Here is a 27670-nt window from a genome sequence, read left to right as displayed (position 1 = left end):
CTGATGTGGGACGGACATGTAGGTTTTAGGGTATAACTAGGGTGCCTTTAGGGGTGCGGTTATGGTCTTGCGGGGAGAAAGAGAAGAAGAGTGAATGAGTCGCTGATAGTCGATTTGCAGAGAGGCCTAGCTGTTCCTGTTATTGCAATGCTCCTGGGTCCTGAAATCTTTATTCCTTGATTCAATTTCAGGGGACCCCCACCATCACCTTGGTTTTCCACAGATCCTTTGGGTTTGTATTATCCTGACTCGTTCTTGCAAATATACTTGCAAATGTATTTTGTCTCTGAAACTTATGTCTCTTCACCTATCTACTCCGTCATTGGTATTCTGTCACATATTATTTAGATGAAACTTATGTCTCTTCATCTATCCCCTCTGTTAGATATATTTTTGTTTTGCATTTAATTTGACTGTAACTGATGTCTCTTAATCTATCCACTCCTTCATGCGCATGTCATAATTGAATGATGAGATTGTTTGTATTTGAAATTGCTAATGTTTTCTCTCCCTTTTGTGAATTTCATTGTTTGTCTTGGTGACCATATGCATTAAGCATTTAATTTGAGATAAAGCTTTATTAACTTTACTGAGAGTCTGTGATTATTTAGCTAGCTGAATAGTTAGTTAGATAGTATTATCATTACTATCAACTATTCAACTAATTGGATCATCAACCAAATAGAAGGAAAGTTGATGTATAAGTTTGATATGTATTTTGTGATGTCACACATTGATTTTGAAGGAAAAAGAATTGAATGTCTATAAAAATTGACTCCCAGTGCATCAGGGATTTGGGTGAACGGGCCATTGTTCTGTGATGATTAATAAGTATTGATCCCTGATCAGGTATTGGTTTTGCGCTGGATGGATCAGGTGCTAGGACCAAAATGATGTGTCAGATTTAAATTGATAGCCAGGCACACCGTTAGGGCCTGGAGCAGAATTTTCACGTATTGCCTGGAGAACTTTTTTACCGATGTTATATTTCCTTTTTTCCACTTGAGTCAGGTGGGAGGTGACATCAGGGCGAGGCCTAGGTCAGCCGTGGTTATTGCAGAGGATTGTAGTGATCCTCTATTGAATCCTAAATGCACCCTTAACTCCCTTTGAATCTACTTAGCCCTGAACTCTAAAATCCCCCTTTCCTCCTTTACCTCTACCTAAACCAAAAATCATCCTTACTTCCCTTTAACTCTACCCATCCCTGAACCCTAAATTCACCCTTTCCCTCTTTACCGCTACCATTCCCGAACCCTAACATCATCCTTAACTCTCTTTACCTCTACTCACCCCTGAACCCTAAAATCACCTTTACCTCCCTTTACCCTAACCCAACTCTGAGACCTAAAATCCCACTTATCTCCCTTTATCTCTACCCCTATCCATAAAATTACCCTTCCTGCTTTTTAACTCTATTCATCCCTGAACTCTTAATTCATCCTTACCTTCCAATACCACCACAGACCCTTCATCCCCCAAATCATCCGTAGGTTCCTTTACTTCTAAATATCCTTGAGCCCTAAAGTCACCTTTGACTCCCTTTACCTCAATCAAGCCCAAAATCACATCTTGTTTAAATAACATAAAAAGCATGTTATTTTAAAAAACAACCACCCGATGCATGGTAAAGAACTGAGTGGCATTGGTACAAATACAAATACTCTCTTTCCTTCACTCTAGCCCCCCTAAATGTTTTGGGGCACTGTTGTTTGTTTTATGCCCTTCTGTATGTTTAGCAGGCATCTTCACCACTTTGACAGTTTGTCCCACTGCTCCCCCATGCCATATACACAGGTCCCACCTGAGACAGCACATGAGATGTTGCTTGTGATACATGTTTTTAATTGCAGGGAGCTTACCATTGTTTAGCTTCATTGTCACTCTAAGATCCTTTCTTCTCTTTGGTCAGTAAATGCTGGCATCACTTCCTCTTCATGTGTTTGTCCCTACTCTGGAGCAGGGCCCAAGTACATATTCCTTTGCCCACTGTCCTTCTACTGCTCGCTACTTTAAGGGGTACTGTTTTTTTCCTTTTTCTTGCAGCCGCATCCTCCCTACTCCCTCAGCATTGCTTGCCCTGACACGGAACACCCTGCTGCGTTGTTACTAGGTGGTCCACCCCATCCATTCCCCCTGTTTTGCTTGGCCCGTCCACATCGGTCCTTCCCCCTTTGTTGCTTACTCCCTCCTGTCCAGCCAGAAAAAAAATGTGTCCAAAAGTTGTATGGGTATCAAGATGCTACAAAGATGCAGATGGCACTGCACTCCCTGCTCTGCATGTTCTTTATGGTGCTGTCTTAATGCGCGGCCAACACAGCAAACTTCACCTCTGAGGTAACATAATAGGTGAGTTTATTCCTTGAATGCATTTTATGTATTTGTGAATTTCAGACATCACAGCCATGCCATGATCCTTCTTGTTTTTGACAACTTCAGACCGCTTTTAATAGATTGCAAACAACGTGCCCATTTATAGATGGTGGTTATCATTTATGTTTGCCTTTGGCTCACATTTCGGCTCCAATTAAAAAGAGATTGATGCACAAATGTGTATTTCAATTTCTTTTTGATTTGACGTTTGGTGAGAAAATGTTATTTTCATTTGTTCCTGGGAATGTTTTTTTTAGAAGGGGCACAATAATCCCATACTAAAAAAAGGGATCTCTGTCCATCTTGGTCAGCGCTGGACACATCATAGAACTTTTCTTTCTAACTTTCAGCAATACTGCAAAGGACTGCACTGCTGTAAAACATGCCTGAAAGAAATTGACAAAGCCAATAGCTCTTGGATTGGCTAGACCTATTGGCTTTGCCAATGGCTCTTTACAATCTTATCACCCTGAGCTCTGTTTTCTTCTATTAAAATCTTTGATATGTTACAGAGTTATATATGAATTGTGTTTGCTTTGAATGAAGTGGTGCAAGGCATCTCCTTCTTTGTCCTTTGTACAGTGTGCTAATACCTGGAGGTTCTAGTGCCTGTCCTACAAAAAATTGTAAAATAACAAGGAAAAAAGAAGGATTTTTCAAGAGAAAAAAAGCATTGTCATCATATAGTGCCCTGACTACCTCTGGAGAATTTGAGTGATGACTTTCGGCATTTTCACTGCTGCTGATTTGACTTTCAACACTAATCCTTTTAGTGATCCCACCTCATGAGTCACATCTTAATGACTGAGATAAGGAAAGTATAGGTATTGCATTCAAAAGCATACCTAGCACAGAAAAGACCCAAAATATAGCTAGTACATTTAGACGTTAACTATGATGACCATACCACATATTTTAATATTTTCTTGCACAGCTCAATTTCTACTAAACAGAATTTCATGAACACCATCAAATGGCAATGTGCCAGGAAAGCCCACGTACATTGAAAAGTAGTGCAGGAATAGGAGTGAATCTGTAGATATGGACCAGGCACAAACAGTCTGGAAGGTGGCCTTCACGCGAGCCGACAAAAATCAATCTGCAATAAAAGTTGTCTTCATTAGGAGCCAAGAACTGACAAAATGTATTGTATTGTAAGTAAAATAATAAGAAAGCACTCATACAATTTTGATAAAGGTACAGTGGAAGACACTTAGGTCTTTTCTTTCTTCTCTACATCATTGTGATTGAATGACACTGATACATCGGTGTACGTAAATACATGCCTAGATAACTGTGGGAGAAAGGGGTCATCGGAACTACCTAATCTGACCAAATCCATACCTACTGCTGCATGAGGATATTCCTGATAGTCTCCAGTGTTTTACTGACATTCTGCCACTATGATTCTCCTTTGTTAGTCCAAGGCTGTTTGACATCTATATTGTAGTGTGCCCACAGCCATGCTCGGAGGCTAGGCTATGCTGTCATTTCATCCCATCCTCTAACAAATCCAAGTTTTACATATTTTGACATGACCATATGGATTTTTTCTTAATCCCCTGTAAGTTCTTGTCACAGGTATCATACAGAGGTCTCAGCTCCGTGAGCCCTCTGCATACCCTGCCGGGAGCTCAAAAAGATTTCTCCTGGACACCACAGCATGGACATGCCTAGCTGTGTGTATATTGCTGGGAGGAAGTCCCACTGGCCCATGAGCAAGACTGATCAGTATTGCCTCAGCTATCACCCCTAATGATGTCCAGCTAATGATACCAGAGCACCTGAAGCTAGCAGGATTCTATGGGCCGTATTATGCCCTGAGGGAACACTAAGGATGTTCGCCTCCGTTTTGAGTTTTGTGTATTACAGAAGGGGACACAGATGCTTGCACAGCCCCTTTTGTCATACAGGTCATACTGGCACACAGGTAGTGACATCCTAATTTCAAAGGGACTTTTTCTCAATTGCATAGTGTTCTGGCTCCTTGGAAATGAGGACACGCTTTAACCTATGCACTGATGTCTTATTACAGATACAGATGCAGAGGCAAATAGGTTGTGAGAAGGTGTGCTGACTGTTTCACCAAAGAGGTGGGCACCACTTGGAAGTGGGCCATATGGATCCCTTGATGTTCACCTGCAGGCAGGTGCAGTCACTCACTGCACTCAACTGCAGTGAGATCAATGTACCACTTTTAAATGTAGGCTGGGTTGCCACCTGAATATCAAAAGGCAGACCAGAAGCTTCAAACAGCTGGCCACCTTTTACTAATGTGCTGCCTCACGATCAGGTATCAGTTTGCAGCTGCGCTGAGGGCACCATAATCATTATGACAGAGTGCACTGTCCGAACCTGCACTCGCCGCCTCCATTCAAAGGTGCAAAGCGCCACAGATAATGGCAGTGCTCCCTATCTGTGGTATGGGCCATATTTCCACTTGTGGGCTTTGTTGTTTCCTTCAACTGAAGCAAATAACACAACTCACTGATAAGACTGATGTAGTAATTGAGTCCAGAGCTAAAAACATGACATTCAAGTCATATGGAACCTCACTTAAATTTCCCAAATCCTTACACCCATATTATCATTATCCCCAGCCCTGTCTACCACATAGTCTTACTAAGGAAAGTACTACCTGCTCAAAAACAATTGAGGTATTGTAGTTGTAGTCTTGTGCTAAAAGCATATAAATCACACAGCCTGCTTTACTACCCCTATATTTTAGTCATCCAAACGTCTGATCTTTTGAAACTTTTTTTGACTTTTGCATGTGTTAGTGGCTGTGTTTTTATCCTCTACCAATCACTACATACTGCCATGCTAAAAACCTGAGCCTTCAATAAAGAATGCATAGGTTGAGGCACTTGATCAAGGTGAGGAGATATGTGACTCCACTTATTATTGAGGTCCCAGGGCTTGAGATGTTATCTCTTCTAGCGGATCCCTAATTTCCTCTGAAATACCCCTCCTTTATACCTTGTAAATTCTAACTCTGTACAGATAATTATGTTTCAGGAGTGGATGATATTGTAATTTGAGGAAACACGTGAAAGAATAGCAAACCTTTCAATTCTGCTTAAGATTATTTGCATTGACTGAAATCTATAAAAAATACTCTGTTTTCTGTCTTTTTATATCCATTTCTCACACTCATCACTGTATTTAGCCAAGAAGACAGAACATATAGCATAAAAGTGTTAAAGTAAATGTTCTGTGTGCAAGCACAGTACCTTGGCATGGCTATTATTTTCAACCTTCCCCAATACCGAATTCAAGACTTTCTGACTGTCTCATAATACTGCAATACTGGATGGTGACATAAATGTTTATATTCTAAAGGTTCCATGACAGTACCAATTAGATTACATTTAAAACTATTAACTCTTCTTTCTCTATACATTAGCAGTGCTGTCCTGTTTTAATGTATTCAAGTTGTATCAATTATTTTATTTGTTGGGCTGTGTTGACATTTTAAGCAGATGTCCTTTTCAGCCATTTTATTTTTTCCGATTTTTATTTATTTGGAAGTGTCCCTCCGACTCATAGAGATACTATCTTGAATGGCAGTTAATTGTTTACATGTAATACTTCTAAAACAAAAACACTATTTTTTCCCTGATGCTAATCCCCAATTCTGTGACCCAACAACTCCCATTTTATCCTATTTGCCTCTTCATCTCCGGCTCATAACGTAGGTATTAGTTTTGTCCTATGTCCCTCTTGTCTCATATTTTGATTATAGTTCTTATATACTGTTACCAATTTTGGAACACTTGAGGGATTCACTCCAGTCTTTTCTCATATTCACTATTGTGTCCCTTAGAACCTCAGCCCTCCTAGATGGCCCCCGAACCACTTTAACAAATGTTCAACTTTTTAGCCTTTCTTTTTAGCATGGTTTTCAACTTTACTCTTTTACTTTAGTATAGTAATGCAGTCACAATGTGGCTCCTCCATATTAATCTGCATTGATTTTGGTTAACTGCTTCAGTATGTATAATGAAGTGGTTAGGTCAATAGGGTTTTATGTACATTGACAATTACAGCAAGAAGCAAGTAATTTGAAAAGACACATTCTTTTAATTGTCAGTGGGCATGTGTACTCCGTTCACCCGCTTCTCAAAGCAGTTGGAACTATAACCTGCTTGCTATACCGATGGGTGCCCTCATTCTGAGGGTCCTTCTCCACAAAGTTCAGGAAGCAATCTAATGTTTCTGCTTATTATTTCATGAATTTTTCCGTGTCTTTAAGTGTAGCAAATTCTATATCAGAAGAGATATATGTACCACACATGGGTTCAATGGTTGATGGACTGAGAGACTGGACAACAATTACACCCTGGTGAAGGTTTGCAAAAATGTCACCTGAATCCCACAGGGATCCGTCATGGGCTGTTGGAGGAGATGATAGTGGAGCAGGTACTAGGCCATATCATTTACAAACTTAGGGCCATATAATTTTTAAACATAAGCAGATGATAAAAAGCAGATTATCGAAAAATAGTGATGCTGAGTCCCACAGTAAAACACCTTCCATGTCATAATTTTATAATTCGACACCAGCGATGGAGTAGCATCTTCTTGCTTGATAGATAGCTTATTATTTGGAGGATCCAAGCAATCATACTGACCTTACCACCCCTAGGATGAGCTTGCTGTGGACATGATTCCACAGATAAAAGCAGACTCAATGAAGAAGCATGGCACACCGAGTCCCGTGTCCTTAAACAAAAAAAATCCTTTTGGATATAGGGAGATATGATTTAGCAGACAATGCTGCCTTCGATGAGAGCATAATTAAAAATCGAGAAATGAAATATGTACATATTTCAAGGCTAAGCTGCTCTTTAGTATAGTCAAGAGCTCTCACACTGACTCTTTCACAGCAAAACACGGATATTCTAAAGAACAGTGCGAAAGAAAGACTTCAGTTATGAAAGATTGCAAATGTAGTCACTGCCTAGTCACATCTATTTTGGAGCCTCCCAGGAGGTAGGAAGCGAATCTTGTGAGAAATTGTGAAAGAAAAAGTGAGAAAATGGAATAAGCAAGAGCTCTAAGAGACATTTACGCCTTTTTCTTTTTTTGAAACCTTGAAACGTTAGATATCCTTGTCATACTACCACCCTCCAAAAAATGGTGATAAATAGTCTAGAGTTTAATGGGCAAAGTAAGATTTAGGCAGAGCCCTGAAAGCATAGTGAGATCGCCTGTATAGGAAACCATATAGAGTTGGTAAACAGATGTGTAGGAATTAACAAAGTGAAGAGGACAAAAGGGAAGAGGGTATCTCATATATATTAGTTATGATATGTAAACAACAGGATTGCATTTGTGATCCCGTGCAGTGGGTAACATGAATCAACTGTCAGCCACCCATTCTTTAGGAATTAGATAATCCAACAAATTGAAGACAGGCTATCTTTTGTGTTCTTGTTATGAGAAGCTGAGCCGAAGGTTGAGTCTAATGTCAGCAGGTTTATAAAATAGTAGGAGACAATGGTCACAATGCCACGAGTACTGCCTAGTGCCTTATGAATCAGTAGCAGATTCTCGTCATGCACATCTCTCGATCGATATCATGGGCATCTCATACCACTTCTATGTTGTCACCGCAAAGGATCTCTATTGGTCACATGATTATTTTTAGTTTCAAGAGTCTGTGACGGACAAAAGCAGTATGATTGACAATGGTATTGCCAAATTGCTGTGACAGAGAAGAAAGCGATCTCAAAAGCTAAATTATGTATTGAAGATAGAATTTGTGTTTAAAATTGAGGCATTGGCTTGAAGCAGGAAGCAGTCCACAGGATAAAGAAAGTGTCTACTCAGAGGTTTTTAGAAGCCATTATGCAGGGAGTATTTTTAATACTACTGCCTGCTCCCAAGTGAACTGCTCCTGTATTGGGGAAGCTGTACTCTTAGCAGGGGATAACAAGCTTGCATAAGCGCTTGCATTCTAACAACTGCCTTTCTGCCACTCAAGGTGAGCTAACGATTCAGAAGGTTGTTGTTGTCCTCGGTTAATTTCTGCCCCTGGTACTTTACTTTTGGACACTTCTTCCCTTTTGGTGTTTCTTTTGGCAACTTGTAATGTTTCTGGGTGACAGTATAGTAAAAGCTTTCACCTCCCATTTATACCATTAGACAATGTAACCCCTCTAGCCTCCCCTGGTGTGTGGTGGGTATTATGCTCGAGTTCTTCTGTGTGCCCTTATGGTATCTATCAGAATAGCTTGTACACCAGCCATGCCATGATAAACGGCATCTATATAGATAGGGCCAGTCTGTGGTAATCTTCCTTGCAAATGAATCATGAGTGATCAATAGACATGTACACACCTAGCATTACTGTATATGATTTCAGCTAGCAGGAAGAGGCACATCCAAATATGTTGCTCTTGTACAATACAACAGAAGCATTGCTTCCACTCTAGGTTTACCCTCTCCCACAGTTTGGGGCGGAATTTTGATGAGAGTGATAGTCATACCTAATGTGCAAAAGCCACTTCAGAATTTATTTACAAATTGAATCCCTGATTTGATCAAACAATATGAGGAAGACCAAAGAAATAGCGACCATGTTGGTGGATGGGTTGAGTGATAAGGGTGGCCAAAGGTACATCCTCCGGTAGAATGATCCACTTTGGTATGATTCATTCAACACATTTGTAGACAGAGACATTCCCATTTTGATGACCTGGCTAGTACATTACAAAGTCATAATCAACAAAAAACAGAAATCCCATAAGGTGCCTCGCTGGTAATCTATTATCAGTTTTTTTTTTTAAACAAACTTTATTGGGTTTTTTGTTTTTGTTTCATCTTCTGTATTGTATTGTATTGTATTGTCATTTATAAAGCGCGGTTGCTGCCCAAGGGCGTCCAAGCGCTGAGGCATAAGACAGAACTGAGTATGACGGATGGGTTTTAAAGTTCGGTGGACCTCGCAAACAGGTAGGTTTTCAATTGTTTACGGAAGGAGAGTAGGTTTGAATTAGTCCGGAGCTGTAGGGGGAGTGAGTTCCACATCCTAGATGCGTTTAAGGAGAACATCCTACCTCCGGACCTAGCTCTCCTGATTCTGGGTACCACTGCCAGGAAGGCCTCCGTAGATCTAAGGTTTCTGTTGGGGTGGTATTGCGTGACTAATTTGTCTGTGATAGCTGGGCCCGACTTCCAGAAAGCTCGGTGGGCAATGCATAGTGCCTTGAATGCCACTCTCTGTCTTACTGGAAGCCAGTGTAGGCTGTTCAGTGCGGGTTTTGCTGACTGGGTCCGTGGGATCTGTGACAGGGTGCGGGCCGCACAGTTCTGCACCACCTGTAACTTTTGCAGGGTCATCTCTGGAGCTCCAACATACAGGGCATTGTTCGAGTCTAGCCGGGATAGAATCAAGCCCTGTATTGCCACTTGTTTGGCTTCCATTGGTAGGAGGGGGAGAACTTTCCTTAGTGTTCTTAGTAGGCCAAAGAGACAATCCTTGTATCCATATCAGACATGTATCGGTATAAGGCTTTAACGGATAGGGCCTCCATCAAGTACGTAACATAGTTAACATCGTGTTTATCCTGAGACTTAACACTCTATCAGTTTAAAGAAAATCAAGATCTGAATTTCAATGAACACATTTAACAGATTTTGTGTTCCCATCCTTGAAGGCAGCCTCATTCACAAGGTTCTCCTTGTAATTAATATTGTAGCTCTACTGAGAAGGGCTTAAATTCCAGACAAACACATCAGTAGGTGTAGTTGTACCGTATCTAGGTGTTCTTGTGAGACCATGGCCATTAATATCAAGTTGAAAGCATTGGCCTTGATAAAAAAATTAAGTGCTGCATCAAGATGACAATACATGGGTGCCATGGTGAAAGGACTCTTAAGCGGTTGAGAAAAAAAATGATTCTTGATGTGTCACTGAAAGCAACCACTTTCCAGATAAAAAACACATGATTGAGGTACCTGCCTTTAAAAAATCCTAAGTTTTACTGAGAAAAAGCTGCCAATGACTAAAACGCTCTACAAATCCTTCACTGTCTGTGTAGAAGACTTCTGATTCACTATTTGTACTTGGATTCGGTCTATCTACAACCTTTTTGGGAGAGATAATTAAACTGTGAAACTCAACTCTGTAATTTAGGTAACGTTTTCAAATGAGGAATGCACACTCAATTTTCCTATATTGTACTTTGTGAGCCTGGAGGACTTTTAGATGCACTTCCAATTAGTGTCTGAATGGTTTGTAATCCTGCAATTTCAAACTCTAGTTTGCGTCCTTCCAAATATACTTTCTCTAAGTTCCTTCCTAGAGCCTCACATGTGTTAAAATTAACTCCTTATATATTTTATAGAACAGTACTAGAGATGGTGATAATGTGTAAAATAAATCGATAGGCTAAGCACGTCTGCAATTCATGATAGCATGGCTAGTAGGCAGGAAGGATGGGAGTGATGATTGTTACATTCATCTCAAGGTATAGTGACTGTCTTTATTGGAGTCTTTCATGAAGCACAAGGGCTGGTTCCTTATCTATTGAGCTGCTGGATCATCTGTAATTGTTCTCTGTTAACAACTGGTTAACCCATCTTATGTGATAGATTTATTGTATTTTTTTTAAATCAATATGTTGGGGAGATGACGTTCTAGACTTCTGGCAGAACTTTAATTGACAGAGCAAAGGTTGAGGAACTACACTATTTAGCAAATACTGGTTATGACTTGGGAGTTTGACATGATTTAATGGTTTAAATATACATGTTTGTGAGCAGATGTTACAGGAAGCTCACGCCAGTTGATATGGCCATGAGAATCTCGATCATGGTTGAATGCAATTTGCTTAGATGGAAAGTGACACATGTCAGTGGGGTTAACAAAGACAAGCAGCAGTTCTTATATGTATCATAAGTACAGTACACGGTACAGTGGGAGACACATCTAGCCAAGGAAGTGTATGACAAGCTGTTCCAGAATGTAGTCAAACTGATGATATACACACTGTTCTTCTCCACTGCCAGAGGTGAATGATTGTAGTTTAGCTAGTATTGCCTGATACAGATCATTAATCTATCTGCCGACACTGTTGAGCTGTATGCTGGAGTAGCTGGTGTAGTGCAAGATAGACACGTTATAGTGCACATTGATTTTTATTCCCTAAATATTAGCACATTATTTTGTTGATCTTGTCACACTTCTGGGAGAATACACTAGTTACTCGGTTTTCTTTGCTGGGGAAAATTGTCTTTTTTATAAAGTGAGATGGATAGCGTTACAAGGGGGGGTTAGCAAAACTTCAGAAGGTGACTTTAAAACACCACAGGGTTTGATGAAATCAAGTTGTTTCAGGGACGTTATAGTTAGTTGGACATTTCACTCATACAAACCATAGAAATTCCCCCGTTCTAGTTAGTTGTGCCAACTATAACTTGCGCCCCGCAATGCACTAGTGATGACGTCACAAAATCCATCATTCATGACATGGTCAGTGACATCACTGATGACATCACTGATGACATCTCAAATTACATCACTGATTACATCATCCAGTGACTGTGTGTTACTGTAAAGTTGAAATACATTTTATATATATATGCCAAGATGTATTGAAAAATGAGTTGGTGTATACGTGTCTGGATGGAGGATTTAGTAGGTGCGTGACTGACTGTACAAGTGAGTGATTAAATGTATCCTACTGAATGCATGGGTTAGTGACTAAACTGTGTGAATGTCTGTATCAGTCTATCTATTACCGTGTAAGCTGCTGTATTGGTTGGTGGGTAGCTACATGAGTGCCTATATGGGTTACTGATAGGTTGCATGAGTATTTGTATGGGTACCTGAGTGTGGGTGGGTGGATGGAAGGTGTGTGACTCTGTGCCTAGATGTGTGAGTGCTTCATTCACTAGGTATATGGGCTCAGGAGTGCATGTGGAAACGGCGGTATGAGTGGGTGAGTGTGTGTATCGGTGTGTTGGTGAGTGAATGCATATCTCAGTGCTACATGTCAACGTCACTACATATGCAAAACACAGTGCATGTGAGAGTTGGAGTATATAAATGACTATACATGAGAGCCAGTGATTGTGAGAGTGGCTGCATTTGATCAGTGTGTACTTGTACTTGTATCAGTGATTGTATAAAAGAGTAAGTATACGTTAGTATCTGTATGAATAAGTGAGGTTGTGTGCGTATAACTGTATAGGTGAGTAAATAGAAGTGTGATTGATTCTTTGCATGACCGACTAGGTGTTTGAGTGATGGTGTGTGAATGTTTGTATAGGTGTATGAGTGCCTATTATAGGGTTGTATTGATGAGTCACTGAATCTATGAGTGACTGTATGGGTGAATGAGTGGATGAGTGTGTAGACCTAGGAATTAGTGAGTACGTACGTAGTAACTGGTATTGGTGTCTCTATTCTTTCGAAAATGGTAGTCTGTATTTTAGAGTGGGTGTAGGTTTATTAAGGTATGAGGAGGTGCATCAGATTTTCACGCCATGATGTCATCAGTGATGTCATTTGAGATGTCATCAGTGATTTCACTGACCATGTCATGAATAATGTAATATGTGACGTCATCAGCAGTGCATTGCGGGGGCACGAGTTATAGTTAGCTCAACTAACTATGACGGCAGAATTCATATGGTTTTGTATGAGCGAAATGTCCAACTAACTATAACGTCCCTAAAACCTATGTTTTTTTCAGTGAATTTCAAATGTTTTTTAAATGCTAATTTGTAACTTTAACGTCCCTTAAACCTATGGTTTTTTCAGTGATTTCAATGGTTTGTTAAATGCTAATTTCTAATTATAATCCTCTTTAAACCTATAGTTTTTCAGTGATTTTAAATTATGATTTTAAATTATGACTCCATTCTAAACCTAGTGAAAACAACTGATATCCCCAGTTTTCCAGTAATAGCTTCCGCAAAAAAACAATTCGGCATAAATGAGAGCAACAATATGCAGCGTAGACGTTCCTGTGCAAAAATAACACAAAAACACCACTTCCCGATATTTTGAGCAGCCAAATCTAGGGTGCGATCCAAACACAGGCAATAAGCCGCGTTAGCAGTAGGAATCTAACATTTGCCTCTTACTGGTGTAAACCAGGACGACTACCTACAATGCGAAAGGGAGCCCAGCCCAGAATCACATCTGAAGACCAACACATGTCATAGAGTTACTGATCATGCAGCTCCGACACCCATGAAGGCCACAATACCCACTGCCACCCACCTCAGCACCCCCCCCGACCATCTCCCTCCCTACTACCACTGAGGCAGCACAGGACAGGACAGCGGACCTTCCAAAAATAGTATGGTCCCTCAGCCACACAATACTTGAATGTTGGCAGATGTGGCAATCTTGTATGTGTGAAGGACACAAGTCACCCATCAATGATAATGCACTCAATACCAAGTGTAGCAGTGATGTGCTGGACATACCTCCCTATTCAGAGCACAGACCTCTCAATGTGTACATATACTGCTGGTGCTTGTAGTGTTGTTGTGGACAATAGACGCAACCATGTTACCTCAGGCAGTGGGGAAGATCTTGGTCATGTAGCTGTGTTGTCCCCCTCTGGAAGCGGAAGCAGAGTGGGCTGGTCCAACGTACGCCACTCTAGCATAGCAGTATGAATAAATAAACCGGGATTCTGGGCTTGGTTCACTTGTGTGAAGGCCAACGAGTCTGCCACAGCGGCGGGCCCTTACCCAGCCATGTGCCTGCCGCCATGACCGCGGGCCTCCTCATCACAGGCCCCCGCAAACCCAGCAGCACAGCACCGCAGACTTATGTCTGTACAGACTACTACCTTCGATGTACACTACGGACAGCAGGCCTCACAATTCAGATGGAGTGGCAATTTTAGACGACGCAGTCCAGTATGCAAGACACATTGGTCTCACTGCCCCCCCCCCCCGGACCACGCATCATCGCAGGGTGCACACACGCTGAGTGCTTCATGTGCCACTACCTCAGTGAACCATAAGTCATTGCCACATGGCCTTATTAAGGTAGAATTCAATAGACAAAAGACATTGCTCCCAGTGTGGCCCCCCAGACCACGCATCATCACTGGCTGCACAGACGCTAAATGCTTCTGATGCCCCTATCTCAGTACAGCACAACTCATGGACCCTTTATGATACAATATTTTGTGTATAATTTCACATCTGCTGCCCTACCTCAGTGTACCACAAGTCATGAACCCTTTACGATAGAATCTTCAGTATTATTTCACATCTGGTGCCCCTACCTTAGTGCAGCACAAATCATTGACCCTTTATGATTGAATCTCTGTGTCTGATCCAATGATTACTGTTGTACTTGTTGCCAGCACCAACCATTCCAGGAGGGTTGGCTTACAATCACCCCACATGTATCCAGCACAAACGTCACTGGATATGTGACCCTGGTAATAAAAAGGAGTTGAGCGCACGTGCCCGTAACCAGTTCCACTATCTATCTGTGTCATTGTGATCATTATGTATGCAACATGTTGCCCCTGGGCCCTACCACATTACATAGTGCTCTAGCCAGCATATGCAACCATCTTACCTTTGACAGTGAGGGGAAACTTTAGTTATGCAACTTTGTCTCGGTCATTGTCAAAGTACGTACGTAGAGGCTGGATCATTAGAGTACTGCAAGAAGAGTGTATAGTGAATTTATAAGTGTGTTGGGATTGACGGAATGATTGTATAACTACATATGTTGGCGCAGCCTAACTCCGACAACGAGCTTGTCTCTAATTGGCTGCCCTCCATGTACCAAAAACTGAAACTTCAATTTTCCATATCTCTGTATTGCTACAGCTGCAACACTCCACTGAATGTGCAACAAACATTCATATCCACACAGATGTGCCATGTCCACCCCCTTTCTTGTGTGGAACTATGGATGAATGTAGGGTCAGTGATTCCCCATACCTTCCATGTTGGCCATGTTGTGGGACATGGCTCACAGAGTGACACTTTGGCTTTTGCAACCCGGGTGACGGCAGCACTACAACACAGACACCCGTGCATCAGTTGATTCCTCATAGAGCTCATGACGGAGCAACGCCCATAGCTCCGCAGTCATTCTCCACAGCCTCATGCTGGACTGGCATACGTCAGGCCAGCCCACTCCGCTTACGCTTACTGGGAAGGACAACAACGCTACATGGTCCAGATTTTCATTATAGACATCTGCTGGTCACAGGTCTAGTTGTTAGTATGCCACAGCCACTCCCTCACGGATGGTGTACACCCACACAACACCCATCCATCACAGGCATCACAGGACACGTGATCCTACTAATAAAAAAGACCGGGCGCACATGCTCTACGCCATTTTAGAGTTGCTCGCACAGCATGCACTGCGGCTAGCACAGTTACACCGCCACGGTGATGGCCCGTCCGGGTGGTCCGGACACCTCATGTTGTGTGTGCCCTGCTGCACCGCAGTGTAGGCCTGAGCCAACATCAAGGGCCAACCGCCACATGCGTGGTCTCACTTAAAACTGAGTTAGTAGCACCGCGAGGACTGAGCGGTTGTACAACCTGCGATGATGATAAGTGCACTAGTATGTCCTCTGCCATGGCAAAATCAAGACACAGCACCAAATGTAAGACTTGTTGGCTTAAAAGCGGGGCTCCATGATGTGGACGGTGCCCTGTCCGCGAAAAGGTGAGCAGTGAGGCCTGGGTGCGCAGCAGCGGGCACATACCTCTGGGTGGCGGGAGTGGATGGGGTACAGCAGCCTGAATGCAGAAAGACGGCACATCGAATTAAGCGTACGCAGTCGTATATACTCTGCCATTACTAATTCTGTACTATATTTTAGATGTGGGAGCTTGAGAGTTCCACTAGGTCCCGGCACGTAGTTTGAGACAGAGCGGTGGAGTAAAGGTGAACTGTGAGGGTTTTGTCCACAGTGTGGGCACTCAGTGTCCCTCCTCATCTCTTCCTTTCTCTCTCTCTTCCTCTTACGCTGTTTGTCTCTTCCTCTCTCTCTCTTTCTCCCTCTCTCACCCTTCCCCTGTTTCTCTGTTCCTCTTTCTCACACACTTTTCCTCTTTCTCTCTCTCTTCCTCTCTCTCACTTTTTCTCTCTCTCGTCGTCTTACTCTCACTTTCTTTCTTTTTCTCTCTCTTCCTCTCACTCTCACTGTTTCTCTCTTTCTCTCTGTCTTCTGCTCACTCTTTATTTCTTTTTTCTCTCTCTTTTCATCTCTCACACTGTTTCCCTCTTTCTCTCTCTCTCTTCCTCTCTCTCTCTCACTTCTTCTCTATCTCTATCTCTTTCTCTCTCTCTCTCACTCTTCCTCTGTTTCTCTTTTCCCCTTTCTCACACTCTTTCTCCCTCTCTTCCTCTCTCTCACTGTTTCTCTCTCTCCATCTCTCTCACTCTTTTTCTCTCTGTCTTCCTCTCACTTTCTTCCTTTTTCTCTCTGTCTTTCTCTCACTCTTTCTTTCTTTCTTTCTTTCTTTTTTCTTTCTCTCTCTCTCTCTTCCTCTCTTCTTTGATGTACGCATGATGCACAATCTTATCTTGCTTTTTATCTAACAGGCTGTGTTTCCCGAATTGATGTTTCCCTCCCCCCCAACACCACCAGAGCAGAACGCGCTTAGAACCTGCGATGATGCGTGGCCATCCTCACAACGCCTGAGAAAGGTTCTTCGGCACAAGTTGGACCCTCTTACACACACGCCGGTGGCAGAAGGTGAGCAGAGAGACTTCTTTCAGCAGCAGCGGGCAAGCACCTCTGGGCGGTGGGAGTGGATAGTGTGCAACAGCCTGGGCACACAAGCACGCACAGACACTTTGGAGCAGTGGGAGTGGATGGGGTGCAGCAACCTGTGTGTGCATTGGTGAAACAGAGAATTACGCGTGTGAAGTTGTATGTACTCTGCAATTACTAATTCTATACTATCTTTCGGCTCACTAAACTTGATGGTGCACTATGTCCTGGCATGTGGTTGGAGACACACAAGTGGCGGTGAGCTGTGAAGATTTTCTCCAGTGTCAACATTCCCTTTCCCTCTCTTCCTTTCTCTCTCGCCCACTTTCTCTCTTTCTCTGTCTCTCTCTCTCTCATTCTTTCTTTCTCTCTTCCTCTCTCTCACTCTTTCTCTCTCTCTTCCTCTCTCTCACTCTTTCTCTCGCTCACACTGTTTCTCTCTTTCTCTCTTCCTTGTATCTTACTCTTTATCTCGTTCTCTCTCACTCTTTCTCTCTTCGTCTGTCTTCCTCTCTCTTTCACTCTGTCTCTCTTTGTCTATCTACCTCTCTCTCACTCTTTCTCTCTTCCTCTCTCACACTCTTTCTCTCTCTCTCCTCCCCTCTCTCACTCTTTCTCTCTCTCTCTTCCTCTCTTTCACACTGTTTCTCTCTTTCTCTCTTCCTTGTATGTCACTCTTTCTCTCTTTCTCTGTCTTCCTCTCTCTCTATCACTCTTTCTTTCTTTCTCTCTCTCTTAACCTTTCTTTCTTTCTCTTTCTCCTTTGCTGGACATATGACGCACCATCTTATCTTTCTTTTTGTCTTGAAGGCTGTGATTCACAAATGGTTCAGCGAAGACACGCCATGACTCTACATAGTTTTATTTGTTGCTGTTTTGTTTTAATAAAAGTTTTATATGTAAATCCATACATGACTGAGGACCAGATGTAGGTGGCCAAATACCGGTTGCTAACAGCCGATTTCGGCCATTACCGACCGGTATTTGTAGTTTTAGATGTAGGGGGCTTAAAAAATGATTGTCACGGTAAATTTACCGAATCGGTACATTTACAGATTCTATATACTATTAGTTGGTGGTAAATAACGAATATTTAACAAATGTAAGGAGTACCACCAAAGGTGAGGCTAAACAGCCAGTATTGGTGGGATGAGACTCTGAGTGGGAAGAAGAAGTCCTTCTTTGTTTTTAAGGAACCATTCACTCACCGACCTGGTCGGTGACATGCTTCATCATCGGGGCCACCTTGACAGCCGAGTGCCGCCAAGGTGTGCTGCGACACCTGCAATACAGTGGAGCGGGTATGTGAGTGATGAATGTGAAAAAAAGGTCAGTGGGTTAAAAATTGTCCTGGTATGACTTAATATTATTTATTCTAAGGCTACTGGACAATGTTAAAATAGTGTGTGTAGATACAATGAAGGCTTTAATAGGACCTAGTGTATCTGAAGTATGTGATAGGTCTACATGTTTCAAACCATAGGTGGGAGTTACCGGTTTTTCTTCAGGACCATAAAAAATGAAAGGAGTTGGGTGGTCAGGGTACACTAACGCCCTGCCATACCTGCAACCCTCTCAGGAACCTATATAGCAAAATTGCTAAATGGTTAAAATGATTTGCAACCGAGTATGGTTACAAAAAATGACAAAAATTTCTCAGTGGAGAAATCATTGCTGCACGGGGATGGAAGGGAGGCAGCAAAAGCTCAAAAACGTATTAGTTTTCCAGCATTACGAGTGCATTCTCACCTAAACCGTCCTTCTGCGTCGGTTTAGGAGCTGATCAAAAAAGTTTCTCTTTTTTGAAAATTTCATGAACATTCTTCGAACGACGCCAAAGTTATAAGCACATAGAGGTCTCTAGGAGAGGGGCAGCGTAACAACCCTCCCAACATGAGTGAAGCCCCGGGACAGCGGGGACCGCAATGGGCCCCCGCAGCCCAGCGTTTATTTTTTTTTAAATTCCCCTGGGACATAGCCCACCCGGGGTCTCATTAAAAAAAAACACGGGAACCCGCTACCCCAGTGCAAATTGCGCTGATTTTTTTTGGGGGGAAAAATGCTTTCTTTGGCCCTGGGGGTCCTCTGAGACCCCCTAAGCATGACTGGGGGGTCAGGGTGTTTCTACCCTACCCCCTTCTCTTATTTTATACCTTTGTTGCTCTGTTTTCTAGTGCCTCGCTTCTACTGAGTCACAAGATGGCTGCCAACACTTTCTGGTTTGGAATCTTGGCAGCCAATCATAGTGAAGCTTGTGCATGGGACTGAGGCTCCACTCATATATCGATACTTTTATTTTTCCAATTTCTTAGCAACTACTGAACGGATTTACACCATTTAAGAAAAAGGTCGCTTTCTGATCCAAGCACAACATTTTTGCCGGATTAAGGTAATTCCGTTCAGTAGTTTCGGCTGTAGCCTTGCACAAAGTTTCCTATGGGAAATGGTTTTTTTCACTCTTATTTTTTAAATTTTTCAAAAACTACTGAACGGATTTACACCACTTAAAAAGGTCGCTTTCTGAACCAAGCTCTACCTTGCTGAAAAATTTGGGGTAATTCCATTCAGTAGTTCGGGCTGTAGCTCGTTGCAAAATTTCCTATGGAAATGAACATAGGATTGACACCGCCGGAGTGGAGAACGCTGAATGGGTCCAGGCGGATGCGAGGCTAATGGACGACTGATAGAGCTACACAATGCAGGAGTTGTAACGCTGTAAGGCTGTATTGCTTTTAGAATCACTTGCTTTGTAAATAAAAAAAAAAAGAAAGACGGAAGAGCTCGGAGACTTACTCAGACCACAAGGATCGAATTTTGAATGCGGCAGCTACGGCTGATTGGGAGTCGTATCCGGAGCCTGCTACGCTCCGCTAGCACACAGAAACTTGTGAAAACATCGCGTCTTGCTCAGGAATCCTCGAAAGGCTGGTCGAGCTGGGCGAGCTTGACGAGCTGGGCGAGATCGACGGCAGTCAACTGGTTTGGTCTGCGCTCCCCCGCGGCACCGGCAACAGTGCTGTCAGAGAAGGCGAGCGATTGCGGGATGGCGCCGAAACCTCCAACACGGACTACCCGCACAACAGCAGCTAGCGGGAGAGCGACGGCCACACCGGTATCCTTGTCAGTGTCGGTGGCGGCTATAAACGAACTACCAGCACGTAAAAAGTCTTTATCCACCAACAACGCTATGGAGACAACTTTGGATGTGGAACAACTGCACACCGGCAAACTCGGGGAAAAAAAACCAACTCGAGCAAAAGGTAATACAGCAGATAACACAGTAGATAACACAGCAAAAACCTTTTGTTAAACGAAGGGATTCAAATAAGAGCAAAGGAACCTGAGACATTATGTCAAAGGGGTACTGCAGTAACTCAGAACGATGCTACTTCAAACAATGTAAATATCTTATCTGCGTTAGATATTACGGAGTTGGTTGGTGCAGAGGAAGGGGTTACAGATCTAACTGATGTGTCTACTACTCTGGCTAAAGGAGTTATCGAACCCTTAGAGCCTCAGACTCTGAATAAGGTGATCAATACCGATACTAACGTGAAAGCCCCTCACATTGAAATGACTAGCACGACTAGCATGCCTTCAGACAAGGGGAATGCCGAGGGCGTGGAAGAAGGTGAGGGAGGTGAAAATACTGACAACACAGACGTCGCTGAGACAGACGAAGAATATGTGGATCTTAATGATCAAGGGAGTAATACGCCTTTAAAAGCGATCAAAGACAAAAATAAAGCTTTTAATACCAAAAAATCGAAGGGTAAAAATAAGAATAAGGTCACTAAAATCACAAGCAAATCCAAGACAAGTGTTTTGAAAGCGATTGCTGAGAACAGTCCAATTAGACAATGGGTGCAGGCTAAGGGTGGCGTAAAATCAATGGCGATGAGACTGCCTAGTAATAGCCCTAATGATCAAAATATTATTACCAAAGACTTAAAACAGATCAATGTACCACTCAGCCCCACTCAGTCTACTATTTCTAATATTACAAAGGCGAAGACCGATAGTCTTGATAAGTCTGGCCTGATTAAGGAATCTACAAAGTCTTCTGGGGAAAGTTTATTGGACCATCCACACCCTTCTGTACCTTCTACGATACTTATGGAAGACAACTCTGCTTCTTTGTCAATTAGCTGTAGCAGTAGCAGTAGCAGTAATAACAGCAGTAGCAGTATAACCCAAGATTTGCCTAATACTCCTATGGCGTCTATATGCGATGCAGTAACAGCTCCGAAAGAAGAGACTATACAAGAAATACATCCGGAAAATGTTGTTCCTTCTTTATCTAGCGGGCCAACAGAATGGATTCCGCAAGGGGAGGTATCTGCTTCTTTTCAGACAATACTACATCTTCTAAATGAACAGAAACAAGAAGCTAAAAATCACTACCAGCAAATGAGGGAAGACAATAATAGAACTCAAACCTCTTTGCAAGAGATGGCGTGCAAACTGGGGGCGGTGTCTCAAGACATAGAGGAACTGCAGCAAAGAGTGGTGGTAACAGAGGAGAAATCACAACGCTCTGAAATAGCAGTGAATAAACATGCCTCTCAGCTTCTTCAGATGCAAGCTAAGCTGGAAGACTTAGAAAATAGACAAAGGAGACAGAATCTCCGCGTTTTTGGTAGAGGGGGCAGACCCGAGAGCATATATCACTCAATTATTTCAAAAGGCCTTTCCCGACCTCTCAGATTGGGATTGGGACTCTCAGATTCAGCGGGCTCATCGATTACCCCTAGTTCAAAAGGATAAGAGTGGTAAATTCCCACGACCAATTTTGATTTACATAGGTAACTACTTGCTCCGACAAGCTATCTCTTTAAAAGCACGGCCTAACACTCCAGTCACCATTGATTCTACTATTTTTTTTGTGAGATCGGATCTAAGCAAACTCTTGCTAGAAAGACAATGGAAATTGAAGCAATTCATCGATCCGATTAAAGAACTTGGATATCAAGTTTATTTGCAGGAACCTGCAAAACTGAAAGTGATTAAAAACGGCCGATCCTATTTCTTTTTGGAAGTAAATGAGGTTGAAAATGCTATTGCCTCCTGGCGATTGGGGAAATGATTAAGTTAATGACTAATGCTCAGCATATATGGCTTTTTGGTTTCTTTTGGTTTTTCTGGTTATATTTTTGTTAGCTCTAAAGTTTTGCGGTATTTAGGTGATTGCTCTTGTGGCTAGATTATAGTCGAGATAGAGAGCATTGTGTAGCACAGGTTTTTTCTTTTTCTTTTTTTGCTATGATTAGTATTGAATACCTGGACCCTATCAGCGCTCTATCCGCTCACCGACTGCCAGGGGAACGGCAGTCAACCGAACGGGGGGACCAGCAGGTAGCTACTGGGTGGGAAATGGGGGAGGGGAAATAATAAAAAAAATGCATCATGAGTATAAATATATCTGTGTTTCATTGGCTAAGGAAAGCTTACATGTTTTGCAAAGTGTTTTTTCTTTTCTTTTATGGGTAGAAGGCATGTCAGAATATATATTAAAATCAATTAAATGTATCAATTAAAGCTTCTAGTATGGAATGTGGCTGGTTTAAACAGTCGGACTAAGAGGAGTCTAGTATACGAAGAGCTTAGGATGTACAACCCTCAGATAGTAGTTATAACTGAGACTCATATTGCATACAAGGATAGACGTTTATTGAATCAATTAGGCTATGATCTTTTGGTTAGCACGGAGTTTAATGCCTCAATCCGAGGTGTGGCTATACTGAAGCATAAACAGCTTAAAGTAGAAGTTAACAGAAAAATGACAGATAAAGCGGGCAGGTGGGCCATGGTACAAGTGACTTTGGAAGGTCTCCAATATATAATATGTGGGGTTTATGCCTCAAATCAGGACGAACCAAGAATAATCGATCAGGTTAATATGGAGTTACTCACTTGGGAGGGGGAGCGGATAGTGTTAGGTGATTTTAATTGTGTAATGGATTATAATTTGGATACAACCAGAAAGGGTTCGTTTCAGAGGATGCGTAAGACGAGGGCTGCTATTATAGACTTGGCCACTATACATGCAATCAAAGATGCTTGGAGGTATCTATATCCTCACATAGCAGGTTATACTTATTATTCATCTGCCCATAAACTCTGCTCATGCATCGATATGGTCTTTGCTTCTGACTCTATTCTGTCAACCAGTACAATGTCAATATGCCCTAGGGTAACATCGGACCATAACCCGCTTTTATTCACAATAGAAATTGATACGGACATGCACCCACCCAGGCCTTTCTCCTTTCCTAGGTATTTATTCTCTGATACTAAGTTTGTGAGCTTGTTGAAAGGGCATATAAAGGACTTTATTGATATCAATAGGTTTTCTACATCTCCCTTGATGGTGTGGGATGCATGTAAGGCTAGCATCCGTGGGTTTACTCAACAGTTTGTCTGGCAACAAAATAAAGCCGGTAGGATTCAAAATAAAAAACTACTAGATGATATATCTAATATTGAAGATAGGCTATCTAAAATGTTAGCTACTACTACAAGGGCAAAAGAAATCGAAGATTTAAATTTAAAATTGATGGAATCAAGATTAGCACTGAAAAATCTCTTTAGGGAGAAAAGCATCTCCAAACTAGCTAAATATAGGCTGAATCAATATGAAAGTGGGGAGAGGATAGGAAAAATTTTGCCATATAAAGTGGCAGAAGACCGAGCCCAAATGCTGATTAAGGAAATAAAAGGTGACGACGGACAACTACATCAAGATTCTAAATCAATCTTACTCCAGTTTGCCACATACTATCAAAAGCTATACACGCCTGAAACGACCCCAACAGGAGATAATATAAAAGCTTATTTGACAGAAAATGTTGTACAGAATATAGAGGATGAGCAAGCTGATCACTTAGAAGCAGATATAACAGCATGAGAAATTCAGGCAGCTATTAACTCCCTAGCACTGGGAAAAGCTGTAGGCGAAGACGCAATACCCTTAGAACTTTACAGAAAATGCATGGAAGAACTAATTCCTCTCCTAATAATGGTCATCAAGGCTATTGGCAAAGGAGAACAAGCTCCAAAATCTTGGAACTACACTCAAATTATATTTTTTCTTAAAAAGGGGAAACCCCCACAAGAGAGAGGGTCTTATAGACCGATATCATTAATTAATGCCGATGCAAAGATATTTGCAAAAATACTAGCAACAAGGCTTGCGTCACTAATGTCACAGATGGTTTCACCATTTCAACACGGGTTTATCCCTAAACGGGATACTACCGCTCACATTAATACTGCTATAGTAGCATTTGACGTTGCTAGGACGTGTCCCACCCCACTCGGTATGATCCTTTTAGATGCAGAAAAGGCATTTGATCGTGTGGGGTGGGACTTCCTTTGGGCAGCTTTGGCTGCATTCGGCATAAAAGGTCAGTACTTGAAATGGGTTAAATCCCTGTATGATCAACCAAGGGGTAAGGTATGTTATTCAGGACGATGCTCACCTACCTTTCCAATCGAACGTGGTACACGACAAGGGTGTCCTCTATCTCCTTTGTTATTCGCTTTAGCAATAGAACCTTTCTTAATTGCACTGCATAAGCAAGAGATGATTATACCGTTTAAAAATGGCCTTAATGTACTAAAAATACCTGCTTATGCAGATGATGTAGCGGTTTTCTCTACAAATGTCCCTGATGTGATATTAGGTATAGGTACCGAAGCAGATAAATATGGTTTGGTATCAGGGTATCGGTTAAATATTAGCAAAGCGCAAGTAATCATAAACTCTACTCCACTCACACCAATAGTTGGAGTATGTAATGTGGCAACATACCTCGGGGTAAAAATCTCTTCTAATCCTGAATCAATAATTGCACTTAACTATGAACCCCTATTAAAAGAAACTTCTCTTCTCCTTAAGAAATGGCACAAACTTCCAATGGGGATTTTGGGGCGAATTAACTTAATTAAAATGAAGATCTTGCCTAGATTTTTATATCTTTTTCGGTCTATACCTTTAAGAGTGTGTAATACATATTTTAGCAGACTGGAGGGTATCATCAGCAGCTTCATATGGGGGTATAAGAAAGCACGACGGGCTTTATCTCTGCTTAAATTCCCCTATGACCAAGGTGGACTTGGGTTACCAGACTTTAAATTATATTATTGGGCTGCTTGTTTAACTCGTTTTCGCAGCTTGCTTATCCCTGACAAATGTCTTTATTTTCATAGATTTATATTAGGGGGGAGGCTATTATGTTTTTATATAGACTTAATGACCCTAACTACTTTAAACGAGTACGGTTTAAGACGATTCGAGACACGGTTAATATTTGGCGATCTATTCTTAATAGGAATAATATCTCCTTATTTCATGCCAAAACGCCCCTCTGGTATAATCCAGGGTTGCCAGGAGTTTTTCATGATTCAGCTAGTACTATGTTTTCGGATAATGGCATAAGTAATCTTGGAGACCTGTATGACCATATTGGATTTTCTACTTTTGAAAAGCTAAAGATGATGCATAATCTACCAGAAGGGGCTTGGTTTAAATACAATCAGATCAAGGATTATATTATCCGTAGAACAGGCCTTGATAGCATAGCCGAATCCGAAATCTGGAGCTGTATGTATAGAGATTCTGACAAGGCACTGATCAGCTGTGGTTATAAGACTTTTTCTATCTTACACAAGGATGATATCAGTAAGGTGGCAGAAAAGTGGAGTACAAAGTTAGAGGTGAAGGTAACCCCAGATATGATAACCTCCTCACTAAACAGTCTAAATAATGCAGTTCAATCGTCAAGTCTGAAATTACAGCTGTTTAGAACTTTGTTTCAACTGTACTATTCTCCAGACAGGATTCTAAAATGGGCTTGCAATAATGAATTGAATGATCGTACAAAATGTCCTAAATGCGCACTCAAAGGGGCAGATATTGTTCATATGTTTTTTTCATGCCCTGAGTTATCCATTTTCTGGAAGGATGTAGTTGGTGTTATTTCAGCCAAAATGGCTAGGCCAATTGTACTCACGCAACTGGATATTATGATCGGGGTTGCTGGGGTAAATAATAGATCTCGGGACTTGATGAATATACTTTTGACATGGGCCAGATTAGCTATTGCCAGGGTTTGGATTCAAAGTCATCCCCCCACGGTTATGGAATGGTGGCTTTTTGTTAAAGACATTCATAATATGGAAAGCTCTTTGGCGATAACTAAGGGACAGAAGAAAAAACGAAAAGTAGAAAAAATTTGGGGATTAATTATGTCTTAATATTTAAACTGAAACATTGATTTTTAGTACTGTTTTGATCGATGCCCCATCTCACATGATTTGTCTGATATCCTTACTATTTTGAACTTTTTTTTTGAGTTATCTGTATTTGATGTTACTCATGATGCTAATAAAAAAATATTTGAAAATTAAAAAAAAAGGAAATGAACATAGGGAAAGAGCGTTTTGGGACCCCCCTTTTTTCTCAGCCCCCGCTTGATGAATTACCCCCAAACTTTCAGGATAGGAGCTGGCCTGAAAAAAACTTTTTGTTTGGAGAATTTTGCAAAGATTCATCAAATGACACCAAAGTTATTAGCAAGACGGTACTCATCGAAGGCGGGACACTGTACGCGGTCTTTGTGGACCTTCGTGCCTCCTTCGATTTGGTCCTGCGGGCTAAATTGTGGGAGGTGCTGGCTGAGTTGGGTGTCCCAGAAGATATTCTCCATATCTTAATCAGATTGCACACTGACAACTATGCCCGAGTTAGATATGGAAAGGGGGGTAGGCTGACGGACAGGTTCCCCGTTCGCAGAGGGGTAAGGCAGGGTTGCGTATTGGCGCCGACCCTGTTTTGCCTATTTGTGAACGGGGTGATAGAGCACTTGAATAGGATCCCTAATATCGATGCTCCACAACTGAACAGAAGCAGGGTGCCTGCGATCATGTTTGCGGACGACACCCTGCTGCTGTCAAAAACGCCAATGGGGCTTCAGAGGGTCTTGAATTGGTTTTTGGGGTTTTGTAACGAAAGGGGCCTGGAAATAAACCCTTCAAAGACAAAATTCATGATTCTCAACCCCAAACCCAAAAACTGCCCAAATCCCCGCCTAGGAACTACAATCCTGGAAAGGGTTCATATAATAGAATACCTTGGCATAACCCTTAACCAGAATCTGACATGGCTGCCACATAAAACAAAAGCAACCACAAAATAAGTTCAGAGGGCAGGCGCCATTACAAGAACTGCTAAAAAATCTCCTCTTCGCCCATTGGTACCTGCCATCCAAATCTACAAAGCTCAAGCCCGAGGGGGTATTACTTATGGGGGTGAGCTCTGGGGACATATTCCGTTATATACCATGCAGGTTGCAGAAAATAACTTCATAAGACAATTAGCTGCACTTCCCCCGAGCACTCCGCTTCTCCCCCTAAGAATGGATCTGGCATTACGACCAATCACTGAGGAACTGGGCCTTAAACCCTTGACCTACTGGAGGCGCTTGTGGAGTAGTCAGGATCTGGTAAACTACAGAAATGAACTGCAGGAACTTCTTAGATCAACCTACGCCACCAAAATCCCC

At 42.0% G+C, this 27670-nt stretch overlaps 1 protein-coding gene across 1 annotated transcript in view; it reads right to left on the bottom strand.

The window, feature by feature from the left end:
* Window positions 1–27670, bottom strand: part of LOC147723111 (Y+L amino acid transporter 2-like) — a 493050-nt gene that overhangs the window by 45520 nt on the left and 419860 nt on the right. Inside the window, exon 7 of the mRNA XM_086965453.1 lies at window positions 3376–3472. Within this exon, the coding sequence (XP_086821579.1) occupies window positions 3376–3472 (97 nt within the window). The remainder of the gene's footprint in view (window positions 1–3375; window positions 3473–27670) is intronic.

This window comes from Lissotriton vulgaris, chromosome 4_1 (genome assembly GCF_964263255.1).
Source record: "Lissotriton vulgaris chromosome 4_1, aLisVul1.2, whole genome shotgun sequence".
In the NCBI taxonomy this organism is placed as follows: domain Eukaryota; kingdom Metazoa; phylum Chordata; class Amphibia; order Caudata; family Salamandridae; genus Lissotriton; species Lissotriton vulgaris.
Note: the sequence above shows the minus strand (reverse complement) of the source record. Positions and strands in the feature narration are given on the sequence as shown.